Below are 19,221 nucleotides of genomic sequence, written 5' to 3'. Positions count from 1 at the left end.
GCCTACTTGAAGCTGTGGACCGACATCCTTTCGCCATTTGTGTCGATGCTGAAGCTGCGTTAGATATTCCCGGGACCAACGCTCCCAAAAGTGTTGCATCATCTGCTGTACGAGGTGGTATCTCGACAAACGGTTACTTATCACCTCTCGCACATCTTCTTGAGGAGGTGCAACCAATGAGTCGCCAATCAAGAAATGTGAAGGAGTGAGGGGTAAAAGATCATTGGGATCATGGGATAAAGGATTTGAAGGACGGGAATTCAAACAAGCTTCAATTCGAGTTAAAAGAGTGTGCATTTCTTCGTATGTTAATGAATTATTGCCTATTGATCTTCTGAGGTGATATTTCGCTGATTTTACAGCCGCCTCCCATAATCCTCCCATATGAGGTGAGAGCGATGGTATAAAATTCCATTTGATGCTATCCCTACTCAAGAAATTGTGAACTGCCTGATTATGTTGATCGTCATTGTTGAGATTGAAAATTTCTAAAAAATGATTATTGACACCGACGAAATTTGTGCCATTGTCAGATGTTATTTCCGACGGTTTACCTCTTCTCGATATGAATCTCTTCAGTGCATTCAAGAAACTTGGCGTACTGAGATCGCTAACCAATTCAATGTGTCAGGCTCTTGTGGCAAAGCAGACAAATATGCAAACATACGTTTTTATCATTTTGGTGTTTCGTGTGATTTTTTCTTTGATTAAAATTGGACCAGCAAAATCCACTCCGCATTTTGAAAATGGTCTACTGGGAACTACGCGAGCACTAGGTAGGTTACCCATAATGAATTCTGCGGGTTTTGGGTTATTTCTAAAGCAGCATACACACCTTCTTAACACTGCCTTAACTTGGTGTTTGCCATCTATCGGCCAATATGCAAGTCTTATCACCGGCAATAAATTCTGCGCACCCAAGTGCAAGTGCCTTTTATGCTCGTGCTCAATTATTAGATTCGTTAATCTGTTTGCCTTCAGTAGGATAATAGGGTGCCTTTGCGCAAAGTCTACTAGCGAATGTTTCAATCTCCCACCTACGCGCAACAGATTATCCTTATCCAAGAAAGGATGGAGTTTTAATAACTTACTATTCTTGGGTAGACTATGACCTTTATTCAGCGTATTTATTTCTACCTTGAATTCTTGATTTTGAACCAAACGCAAGAGAAGTGTAGCTGCATATTCTAACTCCTTGACCGTTAAGGAAACACTGGGGCTCTTAACTTTAGTTAAGGCATGAATCTTGAATCTTATACAGTAGGCAACTACCCTTTGTAATTTTCGAAAAGTTAGAATAATTTTTTATCAATTCAAGATCAGTTTCGGCTACCTTTAAAGTTATCTGTATTTCTCGCTTCAGCTCAGGCAATCCATTGTATCCCGGTTCCAAAGCAGGATTTGTACAGGAGAGCTCACCCGTTGTTAAGAATTCGGGACCGCACCACCAAATATGCGAATTCTTCAACTCAAGTGGAGTTGCTCCCCGGGATATTATATCCGCTGGATTTTCTCTAGTATTTACGTATTTCCAATGTTGAACTGATGTCTTAGCTTGGATTATAGAAACTCTATTTGCCACAAATGTTTTCAACCTATATGGTTCAATCTTGAGCCAAGCCAAGACGATAGATGAATCGGTATAATATGTTAATTTATCAATGGGTATGTTCAGAATTTCCGCCACGGAACTAGCTAAGTTAGCCAGCAGTGTTGCTGCTAATAATTCTAATCGCGGTATCGTGCAAGGTTTATGAGGGGCTACCTTGGATTTTGCGCATAACAAAGCACCCTTTCCGCGTACCCGCAGAGTTAGATGAAACTAAATATATACACGCACCGTATGCCGCTTCGGATGCATCGCTAAATCCATGCAACTCTATTGTTTCCGCATCTTCTATCAACACTGTTCTATTCACCCTTATATCTTTCATACCTTCCAAATCTCGCATATAACTGAACCAAACTGAAGACAATTCTGACGATAAGGGCTCATCCCATGTGAGATTGAATTGCCACAGTTTTTGTAAAAATACCTTTGACTTAGTAATTACTGGACCAATGAGACCTAGTGGATCAAATAATTTTGAAATAATACTTAACACATTTCTTTTGTTCACCTCATTGAAATTGAAATTTGTGTCCCATGAGTAAGAAAATGTATCTGAATTTGAAAGCCATGAAATGCCTAACGTCTTGAGGTTTGTCGTTTCACGGAACTCTACTGCCTTTTCTTTAATTTCTGAATTCTCCAAAATTAAATTTAAGATTGATATATCATTTGAAGCCCATTTTCTTAATTCGAATCCACCTTGTTTTAAAATACTCGTCAGCTCTTCATATACCTAATTAACTCTTGTCTCGTTTTTAGGCTCACCAAAAGATCATCCATATAAAAGGAATTCAAAATAATCGCAAATGTACTCGGAAATTTTGCCTGGTGTTCTAGAGCCAATTACTTTAAACATCCTTGAGCTAAGAAGGGGGCGCTAGTTGTACAATATGTTACTGTATCTAATGAGTATAATTGTACTTCTGTTTGTTCAGGAGGTCTCCATAATATTTGCTGGAATTTACGATCTTCAGGATGTTTCCAAATTTGCCTAAACATCATTTTGATATCGCTACTCAGAACATATTTATATAATCTTAGACGCATAACTATGTCAAACAAATTATCCTGCAATGCATAGCCAGGATTGAGATTATCGTTTAAAGATACTCCGATATTTGATTTCGCCGAACCATCGAAAACCACTCTACACTTGGTTGTTGTGCTGTCCTGTTTTATTACTGAATGATGCCGCAACAAAAAATAGGGTTGTGTGATCAATTCTTTTCTAAAAATACCCCACGATGTCATGTGTCCCGAATCAATATATTCTTGCATAAATTCACTGTAAGTTTGCTTCAATTCATCATCCATTGATAACTTGATTTCGAGTGACTTAAGTCTCCTTTCAGCCACGGTACTCGAATCACCGTAATCAAGAATTTGTCTCAAAAATGGTAATCTGACAATAAATCTACCATTTTCGTCCCGTTTTGTTGTTTTTGTAAAGAAATCTTCAGCCGATTGTTGTTCGTCTGATATAGATTTTCCCTTTGGGAGTTCTTCAAGTTCCCAAAATTTTCTCAACCCATTGTTCAACTCGTCGTTTGTTATGTCATTCACCGCTAAGTGGCATTTCACTCGATTATTTGGAAAACTCAATGCCACGGTTCCCGCTAATATCCAACCCAATGCACTCTCTTGCAGAATCAAGGAGTCATTCAATTTGATCTGCCTAGGACGAAGCAATTCATAAAAGATGTTAACTCCTAGCAATAAATCAATTTCTTAGGAGACATTAAAATGTGGATCCACTAGTTGAATATCTGATGGAATTGAAATTAGTTTTCTGTCGAAAGTTGTCGATGGAAGTCTTTCGGTTATGTTAGGCAAAACGAGAAATGATATTTTTTCGGTGAAATTACTATGGCACGAAATTACTGTTGCCTGGGTTCTATGCTTAATTTTTGTTATCTGCGAATTCACTCCTACTAGAGGCAGTTCAAAATTCTCTAATTGAAGGTTCAAAATTCTTGCTAGTCTACTGGTTATAATGTTGCACTGACTACCTGTGTCCAATACTGCTTTACAAATATGAGGATTTCTCTCTGCGTCGAGAATAACTAGTTTTGCAGTAGATAACAAAACTAAGGGCTTAGGTACCTGTGCTTTCATTAAAATTGAGGAATGCGCTATTATGTTATTGTCTTGGGTACTTAAGTTTATCGATGTTGTCGCTTGAGGAATTTCTGAACGATTTTGATTTTTTGAACTCTTTCTAACCTGCTTTTTAATATCTCGCTTTTATTATGATTATCTTCATCATCCATGAATTTTTCTACTCTTGTAAATTGCGCTTTTATGATTCCCCTTTTTTGTCTCAATTCACTCAACCTCTCCATTTTATGGTATTCGATGGCAATTATAGATTGGATTTAAAACTCGTAGAACAAAAGTTAATATTATTAATGAATGCACAAAAAATAAATTAAAACCGTAACTCTATGTTGAAGCTTGTTATAATTCAAGGAATGAAATAAAGGAAGGAAGGCTTACTTGATAATTGCGGACCTCAGTGTTTCTTCTCCTAGAAGTTCTTCTACACGTGTTTGTGGTGACTTGATACTGCTTGCTTCTCATCAGGTTCGATTCGGACCAAAATGTATTGTTGTGTCTCGTTGTTGGGAGTTCAGCTGACCTTGTATACTATTGCACAGTATTTGTGGAAAAAACAAAACTCACTTCGTATAGTGGACTGTATTTATTTTATACTACACTAATATCATATTTACAGCTTGTCGTTGTCTACTAGGGATGTGTCGTTCACGAACGAACGAATCAAAAGACCCGGGTCTCCAGAACGAATGGTTCGATCGGGTCGTCTGTCTGAAAATGATTCGTTCGTTCGAACCGATCCGAATGAGCCAAACTTTCACATTCAGTTCATTCAATCTGATGATCTTTTAGGACCCAAAGATCCATAGAATGGTTCGTTATCCGAGCCTAGGAAGATGGGTTTCGGTTTGGACTGAACTTAAAGGAACATAATTATGGTAGAAATAAAATACATACATTCCGCAAATGAATCAACGGCTCGGCACTTGGCACCCGGTTTTGAAGAAAGATGATAGATAATAAAACAAACTGGGCTCTGTAATTGCACTCTCTTAGATGCACCAATTATTATTTCTTGAAAATGTTATGGTTTTAAATATTGTTCATTATTTTTTGGGAATTTTTTTAACTATATATTCAAACCTAACTTTGTAAAGTTGATCAAAATGAATATTTTTCGGGAACAAGATATTTTAATTAGGGTTAATATCAGTTTGAGGGATTTCAGATCTTCTGTATTTATTTGGTTGGAATAGATACAGGTAATGATCATTAGGTAGTTTTCGTTAAATTTAATAATTCAAGAACTCGTGAATTTAGTGTTCTGTACAAAGTACATTCATGATTTACTTCTACTTCTTCATTAGTCATTCAAATATTCCAAAATCATCAATTTGAACGAGTAAAATATATTAGAATTTGAAATTTTTTCGAAAGGTCCATAATCATCTCATGAACCAGATATCAATTTAATATATTCTGCCATCTCAGTAACTTATAACTTTATGATAATGGATAATCTCCTTTATGTTTATGATTATGTCTCAAAAAAATCATTATCACAAATTCACGATCCGATTAAAAACATACCGACTAACAAATACAAAGCTGATATTAACTTAACATTCTTTACCAAGAAAAAGAAACAAAGAACGAAAGAACCAGATCTACGGATCTTTGAATCATGCGCAAATCGTACATGATTCGATCTGAGCTAGTGAGCTGAAAAGAACCATTGGGTCAATTGAACGGGTCTTTTGAACCGGGTCGTCTCAGCCATAGATCTGGTTCGACCCGGTTCGTCGAAATTGAACGAACCACACATCCCTATTGTCTACCCTTGTGGTCTGGGCAGTTCGTTGCGATGTAATGTAATGAGAGAGGGTACCAGCGTTGCCAACCCAAAATCTTGAGATTACCGTATCAGGGACGAGAAATTACCGTATTTGGGACACTTTTACCGTACACAGAACCACAGAAGTACATAGAGATAGAGATAAACAATTCTTTCTATTCTATGGCCATACCTAACCTACAAATTGTAATTTAAACTTGTCAAAATTTAACTAAGCCCTAAATAGAATCGAGACAACAGGATGTATCTAAAATGAACTATATATATATATATATATATATATATATATATATATATTGTCTCCAGTCTCCAGTTCTTATCAGTCGAATTCCCTTAAAGATTCACGATATATATATATATATATATATATATATATATATATATATATATATGTGTGATGATCAGGTATATTTATTCTACAAAAAATTTATATTTCAACCGTCTATGACAAATTCATCTTCATCAACTTCGATACTAGAACTGGAAGAATACATATCCATTTTGTTCATTCTTGCAAACATATTCTGAGTAGGTGTAAAATCTACGCAGTTACCATCTTTTTCACACACTGAGACGTTAATAAACAACCATTGATTGTATTAGTTATTAACTTATTTCTTGATTTTGTTTTAACCAAGTTTATTTTACTGAAGACTGTTTCGCATTCAGCATTTGTTTTTCAGAATCGCGTTTTATCAATTAATATGCGAGAAATTAATATTGTTAAATATTGAAATGATATTTCAAAAGCCACTATTACAATGAGCTCAAAAAAAGTCATCAACACGAATCTACGCTTCAACGGTTCAAGGTTCAACTCTAATTAAGAAAAAAATGCTTACGCGGCTTACGGGGAATATTTCCCTCCTGTCAAAAATTCTATGTATCTGGAGAACAATTATCGAAAATTACAGCGATAATTGCATTGTAGGAAGCGAAACTGCACTGCGATAATTGTTCTGTTCATAGATGCTTAGTTTCTATGCATCTTACACAGTTCGAATCTATGGCAATTCCATTCTACATCAGTTTGACAAGTGATGTAACAGTTTATGCGTGAAATATTCCCCCGAATTACACTCGAGCATCAAAATGACCGGATAATTTCGCATTCCAGCGTGTTTTCTTTGAAAAACTGCATTCGGTCATTTTCATTTTTGGAGAAAGAGCCCTCCACCTTCGGTGTCGGGCTCTTTCTCCAAAAATGAAAATGAACTCATGCAGTTTTTATAACAACACGCTGTCATGCAAAATTATCGGTAATTTTGATGCACTTGTGCAATTACCTACGAAAATCGCCTCATAGACAAATTATTATGTTTGTAGAAACCCCCTAGAATTCTTGGTTCTCGGCAGGAATCTACTTATCAATATACGTTACAGATAAGCTTGCCGAGCATTTTTCTAGTTCTGGGTCTCGCTACGAGATGGCACTAGTTAATGAATTACATTTTTAAGGGTTTGTCTTGAATAGAATACATTGAGATGCATCAGAAAAATCGCAATTGAAATTACCGTATTTCGGCGTACGGTAGCCCATTCGGACCGTATACCGTGTTTGGCATCAATTTACCGTACATATACGGTAATTACCGTACGGTTGGCAACGCTGGAGGGTACTAAATTCACCCTGTCCGTTTACTATGTACGGCTTCGAGTTTGCGCACTATGAGCGTCGATCTGGGGGACTTGGGTACAAAGACTTAACAACCCCTTTAAGCTAATGTGATCAAATGCGATAATTATTTTCACTAAGTTGCTTGCTGCTGAAAAAAATCATCTTTACTTGAGAAAACATCACCTGCAACTCCAAAATGTATGTACTTGGGTTGTTAAGACTTGTTACTTTGAGACTTAATCATTTTAATTGTTGTGCAGAATGGATTAGCCCCTGTTTATTTATATTGATTTGAAGATTGTTCACATCCAATAATTGATTTATTAAATAAAATGATTATTCTGAGATTAACAGCATCAATGTTTAGTTAAAGATGTTTATTGGATGTAACACAAAAATCATTTTCTCAATGCGGATCTACGTTACTGACTCTTGGTCATTGCCTAGACTTGATCCTTGAAATTTTCATGATAATAAAAACATTCAAGATTTATACCTGTTGAAAGTCCTTTAGGGAATTTATGAAACACCATGTATCAGATAACCCAAAACACTATCCATATTGTTCTGTATTGATACTGAAAGCATGTACAGGGTGGGCAAATAAGCGAGGTAAGCGGCTATATCTCAGGATCCACTCATCGTAGAGACTTGCGGTAAAAATTTTTACCACTAATACATACCTCTACCGCTAGGGGGCGTAATAGCTATCGTCGAGTAGAAAAATGAATTTTACTCGAAAATGTTTCATATGGCGTATATGGCATATGGCATCAGGCGTTCTAGAGTTATGGCCGAAAAAAGATATTCTTCAACTGATGCACTGAAAAACTGAATTGTGTCTTCTTTCGGTCATAACTCCAGAACGCCTGAAGCTATCGCTTTGCGACCTTATGGTTTTTTCATACAAATTTGATGGTATTTCGGTTTTTGTCAGAACCTAAAGACACAATTTGGTTTTTCGCAGTGCATCAGTTGAAGAATATCTTCTTTCGGCCATAACTCCAGAACGCCTGAAACTATCGCTAAGCGACCTTCAGGTTTCTTCCTGCAAATTTGATGGAACTTCTGTTTCTGTTAAGAAAATCCTAACATTTCATTTGAAATTTCGGAGTAAAATGAACAAAACAATGAACTTCTGACTTAGCGCCCCCTATCGAAAGCAGCAAAAACAAATTCATCATGAGTATATTTTGTCCTCAATCAATAAGATATTATCTTTCAGACAAGATCTAATTTGCTCAAAAATATTGAGCCAAACTAAAGTTACAGGCACTTCAATCAGTCAGATTTCTCCCTTTCCCCTACTTCAATTTGATGTCGTATCAATCAAAAGTGACGATTCAAAAAGATAGAGAATTTTCCAAGGATTACAGTGATGATATTTTTTCTTTTCAACTTCATATGGAACATTTTCGAGTAAAATTCATTTTTCTACTCGACGGTAGCTATTACGCCCCCTAGCGGTAGAGGTATGAACTTCAAAACAATTTCCAGTGAGTTCTCTTTATCACTTTAGTGGTAAAATTTTTTACCGCAAGTCTCTACGATGAGTGGATCCTGAGATATAGCCGCTTACCTCGCTTATTTACCCACCCTGTACATCATTACAGTGTACAGTAGGGATGTGTGGTTCGTTCAATTTCGACGAACCGGGTCGAACCAGATCTATGGCTGAGACGACCCGGTTCAAAAGACCCGTTCAATTGACCCAATGGTTCTTTTCAGCTCACTAGCTCAGATCGAATCATGTACGATTTGCGCATGATTCAAAGATCCGTAGATCTGGTTCTTTCGTTCTTTGTTTTTTTTTCTTGGTAAAGAATGTTAAGTTAATATCAGCTTTGTATTTGTTAGTCGGTATGTTTTTAATCGGATCGTGAATTTGTGATAATGATTTTTTTGAGACATAATCATAAACATAAAGGAGATTATCCATTATCATAAAGTTATAAGTTACTGAGATGGCAGAATATATTAAATTGATATCTGGTTCATGAGATGATTATGGACCTTTCGAAAAAATTTCAAAATCTGATATATATTCCTCGTTCAAATTGATGATTTTGGAATATTTAAATGACTAATGAAGAAGTAGAAGTAAATCACGAATGTACTTTGTACAGAACACTGAATTCACGAGGTCTTGAATTATTAATTTTAACGAAAACTACCTAATGATCATTACCTGTATCTATTGCAACCAAATAAATACAGAAGATCTGAAATCCCTCAAACTGATATTAACCCTAATTAATATATTTTGTTCCCGAAAAATATTCATTTTGATGAACTTTACAAAGTTAGGTTTGAATATATAGTTAAAAAAATTCCCAAAAAATAATGAACAATATTTAAAACCATAACATTTTCAAGAAATAATAATTGGTGCATCTAAGAGAGTGCAATTACAGAGCCCAGTTTCTTTTATTATCTATCATCTTTCTTCAAAACCGGGTGCCAAGTGCCGAGCCGATGATTCATTTGCGGAATGTATGTATTTTATTACTACCATAATTATGTTCCTTTAAGGTCAGTCCAAACCGAAACCCATCTTCCTAGGATCGGATAACGAATCTATGGATCTTTGGGTCCTAAAAGATCCTCAGATTGAATGAACTGAATGTGAAAGTTTGGCTCATTCGGATCGGTTCGAACGAACGAATCATTTTCAGAGAGACGACCCGATCGAACCATTCGTTCTGAGGACCCGGGTCTTTTGATTCGTTCGTTCGTGAACGACACATCCCTAGTGTACAGTGCATCCCATTTTGGGTGAGACAGCCAGGTTTCTCCCTTGTTATTTGAGATAGAGCCTTGCAGTTTTCACGTTCCTGTCCTACTTTTTCGTTAAACTCAAGTTGGTCTAATCAGATTTTGCATAACTGTTTCCGTTCAAGAGATACAGGGCGATTTTGGAAATTAATACTTGTTGGCGAAAACGATAGCTCTTAAGCTGAGAGATAAGGTGGACTGTATTTGAAAAGCAATGGTATCAGAAGTCTTACCTGGATGGTGTAGTTCCAAATATTCAAGGGCGATAGAGGGTGATTTTATTCTTCCTCAAGTCTATAGTAACTCAGAGTTGAATTCCTATTGTGCACAGCAGCACAGCACTTCCACTAGTTTCAGCGAAATTACAATAGTAAAGCAAAAGCGAAAACGAAAGCAGAAAAATATAAGCGGCGATACATGTATATTATAGCGATTGTCTTTTATGACTGACGAATTGTCTTTTTGATGAGGGGGGATAACGAACTAGATTCCTGATACCATATGATTTAATGCGTATTATGAAAATCTAGGTTTGTTTCTCCAACATCCTGCCCCGGGAAAATGAAGAATGAATTTTGAAACTACTTAAAAAGAAAATAAAATTAGTTAAATTTGAGTTAGAGAAAAAAAAAACAGAAAAAACAAAAAATTTGATCGTTGATCGCAGATGCGCAAAGAGAGAATATCACTTCATACAAAATAAGAAATTCAGCAAAAACAAAAAAAAAAATAACATATTTGATGCAACTATTTCTAAGATGGCTCACTGGGAAGTGGGCAAAGTTTTACAAGCGGGCGCTTTAGTGAACCTGTAGAGGTTTTAATGGTGGCGACGCGAGCAACTTCATCGTCACCAGGGTGCAAATCAAGGATTCTTCCTAAATTCCATTTGCCTGGTGGAAAATTATCGTCTTTTATTAAGACCATTATGCCAATTTTAGGGGGTGAAAGTGGGTCTAGCCACTTGGAACGCTGTTGAAGCGTATGTAAATACTCTTGACGCCAACGACGCCAAAAATTTTGATGAATGCGTTGTAGAAGTTGCCATCTCGATAAACGGTTTAGAGGTATTTCAGAAAACTCTGGAGTGGGAACTGCAGATGGCGGTTCCATCATGAGAAAGTGTCCGGGCGTCAAAATATCAACACTTTCAATGTCTGAGGACAGCGGTGTCAGCGGACGCGAATTCAAACTGGATTCGACCAACGTCAAAATGGTGTTGAATTCTTCGTACGAAAGCACTTGATCGCCAATTACTTTTGTTAAATGGAGTTTGACGGATTTGATACCTGCCTCTGCTAGTCCGTTGAAATGGGGACCAGAAGGTGGTGAAAACTTAAAATTGATAAATTCTTGTTGAGCTGCAGTTTGCATCAGCTTTAATTGTTTACTTGCTCCGACGAAGTTAGTGGCGTTGTCACAAAAAATTGTCTGAATTCTTCCTCGCCTTGCAATGAAACGCTGCAAGGCAGAAAGAAACGTTTCCGACGATAGATCGCTAGCCAGCTCTAAATGCACAGCTTTTGTAACAAGGCATACAAAAACACATATATAAGCTTTGCAAGCTTTGACACCACGATGACGGGTCAAAGTTATGTAATAAGGGCCTCCGAAATCAACTGCAGAATTAAGAAATGGTTTAACTTGCGTAACTCGATTTTCAGGTAGTGAAGCCATAGGGGGTTGATAAGGTTTAGGAGCAATTTTCCAGCAACGAACGCATTTTGAAATTGCTGAATTGATGGCGCGTTTGCTAGCTAGAATCCAGAATTTTTGAGAGATTTAGTATTGGGTGGTGCGGCACCCAGCATGCAAATAGATTTTATGGTAATGATCTATGATCAAAAAAGTTAAACGGCTCTGACGCGGCAGGAGCATCGGAAACTTCGCGTCATGTGGCAGAGGAGCGTGTTTGATTCGTCCTCCCACTCGTAAAACACCCTCAGAATCAATGAATGCGTGCAATTTTCGAAGAGGAAACGAAAACTTTTTGCCTTCAAATTTGTATGAAAAAACCAAAAGGTCGCAAAGCGATAGCTCCAGGCGTTTTGGAGTTATGGACGAAAAGAGATATTCTCCAACTGATGCACTGAAAAACTAAATTGTGTCTTCTTTCGGCCATAACTCCAGAACGTCTGAAGCTATCGCTTTGCGACCTTTTGGTTTTTTCATACAAATTTGAGGGGATTTCTTTTTCTGTCAGAACTTAAAAACACAATTTGGTTTTTCGCAGTGCATCAGTTGAAGAATATCTTCTTTCGGCCATAACTCCAGAACGCCTGAAACTATCGCTAAGCGACCTTCAGGTTTCTTCCTGCAAATTTGATGGAACTTCTGTTTCTGTTAAGAAAATCCTAACATTTCATTTGAAATTTCGGAGTAAAATGAACAAAACAATGAACTTCTGACTTAGCGTCGAGAAAAGACGTTGTTATTGTACGTTTGAAAAAAAAAATTTTTTTTACTCAAATTTCATTAGACAATTGCAAAACCCTTTCCTCCCACTCATGTCAGCAAAACCGTTATGTTGGTTTTTCAGTAAACGGAAGAATTTGATCGACAACAATTTTACGTTATATACAAATAGCAGTGATAATATAAATTTATGATTTCATATTATAGTAGCATTTTCATTTTAGTTTGTTTATTGCTTTGAATATTTTCCAGGTCAACCGAAAAAAAAAACCTGCTGAAACAAAGCGTTAATTAGTTATGTTGAAAAGAAGAAAGTTAATCAAGGAAGAAATAGATGAAAATGCTGTGATGAAGCAGTACAGGGTGAGTCTTTGACTTGCACATATATTTTAACCATAGATTACTGAGGTCTTAGGAAACACTTTTTTCTCTTACAATTTTTTCCAATTCAGCTCAGTTGAAAAGATGCAGGCTGTTGAAAATCCATACAAAAATTATTTTTCGGTTATCTTTCAAATGGTTTCATCGAAAGAAATGATTTTTGGAATAGGGTTTTAATTCCATCTGAATCTTTCTGTTTCGTCATTATGACTATTACATTCCCTTAAATGCAGGAATTCAAAGACTCTTGAAAGTAATTTGAAGGCTCATTGAAGAATATTTGACGATTTTGAAAAATAAAAGTTTTCCTCATATTTTCTAATAATAATAATATAATTTGATCTATGAAATGATACCAATTAAAATCTGAAAATTCCACTTTATGACTGCTGCTACCGAACATTACTGTATTCTTCTTCGGGTCATTTTAGTTTACATGGAAACATCCACAACATACTAAACAAAGTTTTATATGATCGAATATTTCTATTTTGTTGTTATCCAATTATTTCATCCTAGAGCATATGATTGACAAACTTTCAAGACAGCTATAATTGTTTTAATGTGAAAATAAATTAAATGAGTAGAAAGAAGCAGAATATTCAATTGTGGATAGTCGAGTATATTGAATACTTTGTTGATTTGTAATGCCAAAATCAAGATGGATCAAGTACCTGTAAAATAAAATTATCAATCCCAGAAGTTCAAATAATAATTTGTTGCATGAAAAAGTCTTAATTACTGTTCAGAGTTTAATTGGATTAATTTTGAATATAACTGCAGTTCAGGTGTAGGCAGGTACACATTTGAAAACCAATTCAATCGCAAGTGGAGTCCAACCTATCCATCCATTGAATACATAGTTATTCTTTTGCTTCATACCCACATTTTTATACTGTTAGCTCCAGAATATTTTTATATGGTATAAATATTATTCAAATTCTTTCCATTTAATAGACTAACTAGTACAGGAATTACTTTCGGTCTGAATGAAGTATGAACTGTACATTTCATAGTAATTTGTCTTGCATTTACAAAATTTTTTGGAAAGTAGTACTCAATTATGTACCCTCAATTATCTCAAATGTCTTGAAATGATGTATGGAAAGTCAATATTTTGTTTGGTTTTTTTAAATTTGATGATATTTATTAAGTATAAACAAGGTAATATATAACATAACTTCAAAACTTAACAGTGTAAATATCTCTGAGCACATATTTTTCTAAGGTGCATAGAGTTAGCTTATTATTCTGAAGCGAATTTCTCTTATGGTTGGAAAAACTTTGGTGTGCAGATTCCAGAGGTTACATAGCTCATTATGAAAATTTAAAATGGCTATATCCATCTAGGCCGAATCGGAAAAAATAGTGAAGGAAAAAAGTGTTCCTTTTGACCTCAAGAATCTACTGAAATATACGTACAAGTTGCAGACTCACCCTGTTTATAAAAGTTAAAAACAAAAAAAATGGAAAATTTGAAAAAGAAGATGAATGAAGATGAAATGGAACATAAAAACAAGTTAAGGAAAACGAAAGAGCGAAATTAATGTTGGAAATTCATATTAAAAAAAAATTTTTTCAATGAAAAAAATAAAAACAAGAATATGAACTTTCATTTTAACCATATACAGGGTGTTTCACGAATTATTGTACAGGCTTTCAGGGAGATGGAGGACATTTTGGTGAGTCTGAATCAGTGTTCGAAGTATGTCCTAACTATATTCGTTCAAGAGATACAGATATGTTTTATGTATTTTATCAAAAATTTTCAATCGGCATGCATCTTGAACGCCTGCATGGATCTCTATGAAAATTTGAGGGAATGAGTATAGGCCAATGCCAAATATTTGCACAAAATGACTTATCGATAGCACAGGTCCGGACTGAAAAAAATACATTCTTTATCCCACATCTTGTAAAACACCCTATACCTCAGAATCTACAATGAATAATCTCTCAAACAAGCCTATTAGGATCAATGGCACACTTCGCATTATTATTTTATGAACCATTGAATATTCTGCAGTCATTACCTGATGAAAGTGATTGTGGACCTGACAAGGTGTCTGCTTTGTTATTGAAAAGGTGCAGTTCAATTTTGTCGAAACCCTTATGTTTCCTGTTTAGTTTATCTGTTAGCACGTTTGTTCTAAAGGTATTGATGTTAGTTCGGGAGTCCCACAGGGTTCACCGATATCACCGCTTTTATTTTTATGTTTCATTAATGATATCAGAGCTGTCATAATAGTCAGTTTTTTCTTATTATTCGCGGTTGATCTAAAATTTTTCGTGTTATCGGATCCTTGCAGGATTGTCTGTTATTACCGAAGGATCTGGACAATATTGTTGAATGGTGTTCTTAAAATGACATGGAACTCAATGTTGATAAATGTCAGACTATGAGATTTTAAAAAAACCACGCACCAGTGTTTTTCGATTATTCGATAAACGGATCCCGTTTGAAAACGTTTAATGTAGTAAGAGACCTCGAAATCCTGTTGGACGTAAATTTGAATTTCATTGAACATGTACAAAATGTGTCTGCTAGGGCTCTTAGAATGCTCGGGTTTCTTAAGAGAAGTATGAAACATAAATACAATAAAAATTGTATACATTGCCCATGTAAGAAGCATACTGGAATATTCCTGTATAGTGTGGTCACCTTTTTATAGAGTTCATATTCAATCCATTGAGAGGGTACAAAATACATTTTTAAAGTGGATATCATATAAATGGGTTTATCCTCACGATTCAACTAATTATGAAATTATTCGTAATAATTTGTCTTTAAATCTTCTCGAAACATTACTAGAGATCATACAACACGTTAACACGTATGTAAAAGTGGCTCCTCAAAATACAAGATTTTTCTGTACGAATATTTGTGTTTCTAGTGTTTCTACTATTAGTTTTTTTGTGTACTAATATTATACATTCAGGGTAGGAAATTTCCACTTGAAAAGCCCTTTATCTGTGGTTTATTTATTTTTTTATTTTCTTTTGTTTTGCTTTAGAATTTCATCTTTGTTTACATTAGTACGCACTTCGGTTGCGTCGATAAACCTCCATTCCCACCTGTCCTGTGCGTTGTACGTTGATTGCCGCTATCTGACAGTCTGACTTCTTTCAGTATTTCATATATCTTTGATTGCGACGTGTGGCGTTTGAATGTAGGATCCTTTCCGCGTGGTTACGTGATTTTATGATTCCAATCACTGTACTGCAGATTGCGTCCTTCCACCAATTCTTGTTCCTTACCTTTGTTGCTTACCTTCTCTCTTCCGTGGCCTACCCTGTCTGTATTTAAGCCTCTCTTATCGACCGAAGAGAGTGAAATTATGTGATTTCCTATTCTATTCCTGCTATAAAAATCTGCCCTTTATACTTTGTTCAGAACAAATTTCCTCTACGTTTTGGGATGGAGGGTAGATCTCTTCGTGGTAAATCATCCTCCTCGTCGGTGCAGGTCGATTCTCAACAAATAAAGTCGGCTTCTCTGAGCTCAGATCAGTTTGCTTTACTCATGAGAAAACTGAATGAGATATCTACTGACATTTCCATAATTAAAGCTAATCAACAAATCCTTTAATCAGATCTTTCTGAGTGTAAATCCATACTCGAGAAGCACTCGTCTGAAATACTTCGCCACAACGATACTTTGGCCACCCATTCTCAAACCATTGATCAGCATGGTTTGGATATTGCCACTTGCTCCTCCAGGATTGATCTCTTGACTGAGAGCCACAGGTCCCTCAAAGACGTTGTACATTCTACTAATCGAAGGCTATCAAGATTTGAAAAGTCTAAGCTCTCCACTAGTACCTGTCCTAATCCAAGCATGCAACCATACGAACTGCTTGATCGTCTTCGGAGATCCCACAATGTTTTGATCCGTGGTGTACCCGAGACGAATTTCAATGAGGATTCCTCTGTTGTTTCGAGGATTCTTGATTGTGTAGCTCCTGATGCAAACTCGCACCGAATCTCAGTTGCAAGAATTGGCGCCCCTTCTACCGATCGTCCTAGGATTTTAAAAGTTTCATTCACTAAACCAATGATTGCTACTTAGTTCCTGAAGAATAAAACAATGATTAAAAATAATAATAATAATAATAATAGTTTATTGATCCTTTTAGACAAACAAGGTATGTATAGGACAAGTCACAAATGCAAAAATAATAACAATTCAGACATTTTCTAAGCTATCATTATAGTACTCATTAACACTATAAAAACACTTCTTGAGAAGTAAAGACTTAACAACTTTCTTAAATTTAAACAAATTGAGCGACTTAATGTTACTAGGTAGATGGTTAAATAACTTAATACACTGGTACTTAGGTGACATTTCAAATTTTGATGTCTTATGTTTGGGAATTGACAATATTTTCTTATTCTTAGTGTTATGGGAATGAAAGCTTGACAATTTTACAAAACTTTCCTCATTTTCCTTTGCAAAAACCAAACATCTCAATATGAAAATGGAAGCCAGTGTCAATATCCTATTTTCTAAGAAAACTGGTCTACAAGAGGATCGTGGAGATACGTTGAATATCATACGTAAAATTCTTTTTTGTATAATAAATACTCTATCAGTTTCTGTTGAATTACCCCATACCATGATATTATACGATAGGTGACTAAATACTAAACTATAATATACATTCATAAGTGAGCACAAGGGAAGTGACTCGACTTAAAGCATAATAAGAACTGTACAGCTTTTCACATACTTCATCAACGTGTGAATTCCACTTTAAGTGCCTATCGATGTAGATACCTAGGAACTTCGTGCAGTTCTTTGATGCAATAATAGAATCTGAATGTCGAATTACAAGGGTACTATCATTATTCGAAATCGAGAAGTAAACGCATTCAGTCTTGTTCACATTTATCATGATAGCATTAACATAGCACCATTCAACGAAGCAATGAACCAATAAAACGCACAACCCCTGTAGCTCCTCCAAAGTATCCGCAGTAACGGCTAATGAAAAATCATCAGCAAACAAGATTGCTCTTAGTATCTTCATCAGATCTGGACAAGTTTTAGACTTATTAATAAACAATCTCAACAAATTCTCAGGCAGATCGTTGATAAATATCAAAAACAAGAGCGGTCCCAAGACAGAGCCCTGAGGCACACCTAACTTCAAATTATGTTTACTGGATGAAGAATCTTGAACTCTGACGGATGCAACTCTGCCCTCAAGATAACTTCGAATCCAGTCATGAAATACTCCCCTAAATCCAAGATTGTAACATTTGTCTAATATGAATTGAAAGGAGATACTATCAAATGCTTTAGAAAGATCAAAAAATAATCCGGCAACATATGAGCCATTATCGAGGCAGTCGTATACAAATTCAACAAATTCCAAAACTCCAGTTTGAGTTGAGCGACCTGATCTGAAACCGTGCTGCGCAGAGGTAAGCAGTAAACCTGATTGCCGAAATTTCAGCATCTCGGACGACAATACACTTATGCAAATCAAGGAACTTAGCGAGTTACGTGAACAGCTCAAGCGCAGAATAAATGCAGGAGAATCTAATATTAACATAAAATATCAATTTGGTACTCCTGTTATCACTAATATATCAGATACCAAACAGCCAAAAAACTAAATTAGTCTGCTGAATCCTGGTTCCACCCGTGAATCCCGAGGTACGACAGCACATCTACAATTGGTCACGAATTCCTTCTCGCTCCAGTCTTCAACACCTTGGCATTCAAGTGAAAGTGTGTAATTTTATTGTGTTATTTTTTTTTTCCAGATAATCTTTGTTATTTTTCGCTTTTCAAGCACTTTACCTTGTTCTCCTCTGGCAAGTCCGTTTATGGTTGAACAAATAAATAAATATTAGGAATTTTCAATTTATAGTTAACACGGACCTGTGAATCTCCGAATGATGCATCTATTCATATTGAATCGATTGAAATTCTCAGTAACATGACGTAGGCAATGTGCTGCATGTTATTCCATCACGAATTCCATCCAATACCACTTGCGTATTTTTCTATTGCAATAATAACCCGACAATGGTTTGAAATGTCAAAATTCTTAGTATGAGCCACTTAGATTTTGAAATGGGTTGAATTCAGAGTAAACGAATTTCTTCTGTGATCTTTCACATAGGATTGAAAATAAATGATATCTTGAGCTTCAGATCGATTCAAGCCTCATGTGAGAAGATAAATAGTGGACCAGAAAGAAAGGCTATGAAAGCTGCAGAACATTCAGTACAAGAGCTAGAAGGTGTCAAAAAGAAATAGGGAAATTTTCGAGAACAAATATCATAGGAAAATTGATGGGGAAGGGGTATAAAGAAATTTTTTGCGAAAGTGTAAATAAGATGTAGAAAATTATTTCGTTTTGTAATTTTTTGAAATATCTGCTGCCTTTAGTCATGATACTGAGAAATAGAGAGAGAGAGAGAGAGAGAGAGAGAGAATAACTTTATTGAAAACTTTTCAAAGGGCTATCGACCGAGGCCTTCCTGCCCTTGTAC

At 35.8% G+C, this 19,221-nt stretch overlaps 1 protein-coding gene across 6 annotated transcripts in view; it reads left to right on the top strand.

Annotated features, from left to right (window-relative positions):
- Positions 1–19,221, top strand: part of LOC123673532 (zinc finger protein PLAG1-like) — a 57,262-nt gene that overhangs the window by 14,320 nt on the left and 23,721 nt on the right. For 3 of the 6 annotated variants that reach the window (XM_045608073.1, XM_045608091.1, XM_045608082.1), the window contains 2 exons: positions 12,583–12,693; positions 14,143–14,230. The exons of 1 other annotated variant lie outside the window; for it this stretch is intronic. In XM_045608073.1, the coding sequence (XP_045464029.1) occupies positions 14,203–14,230 (28 nt within the window). In that variant the 5' untranslated portion in view covers positions 12,583–12,693; positions 14,143–14,202. 2 more of the 6 variants (XM_045608099.1, XM_045608115.1) reach the window with 2 other exon arrangements.

Source organism: Harmonia axyridis, chromosome 1 (genome assembly GCF_914767665.1).
Source record: "Harmonia axyridis chromosome 1, icHarAxyr1.1, whole genome shotgun sequence".
NCBI lineage: Eukaryota > Metazoa > Arthropoda > Insecta > Coleoptera > Coccinellidae > Harmonia > Harmonia axyridis.
This window is presented reverse-complemented; position numbering and strand designations above follow the sequence as displayed.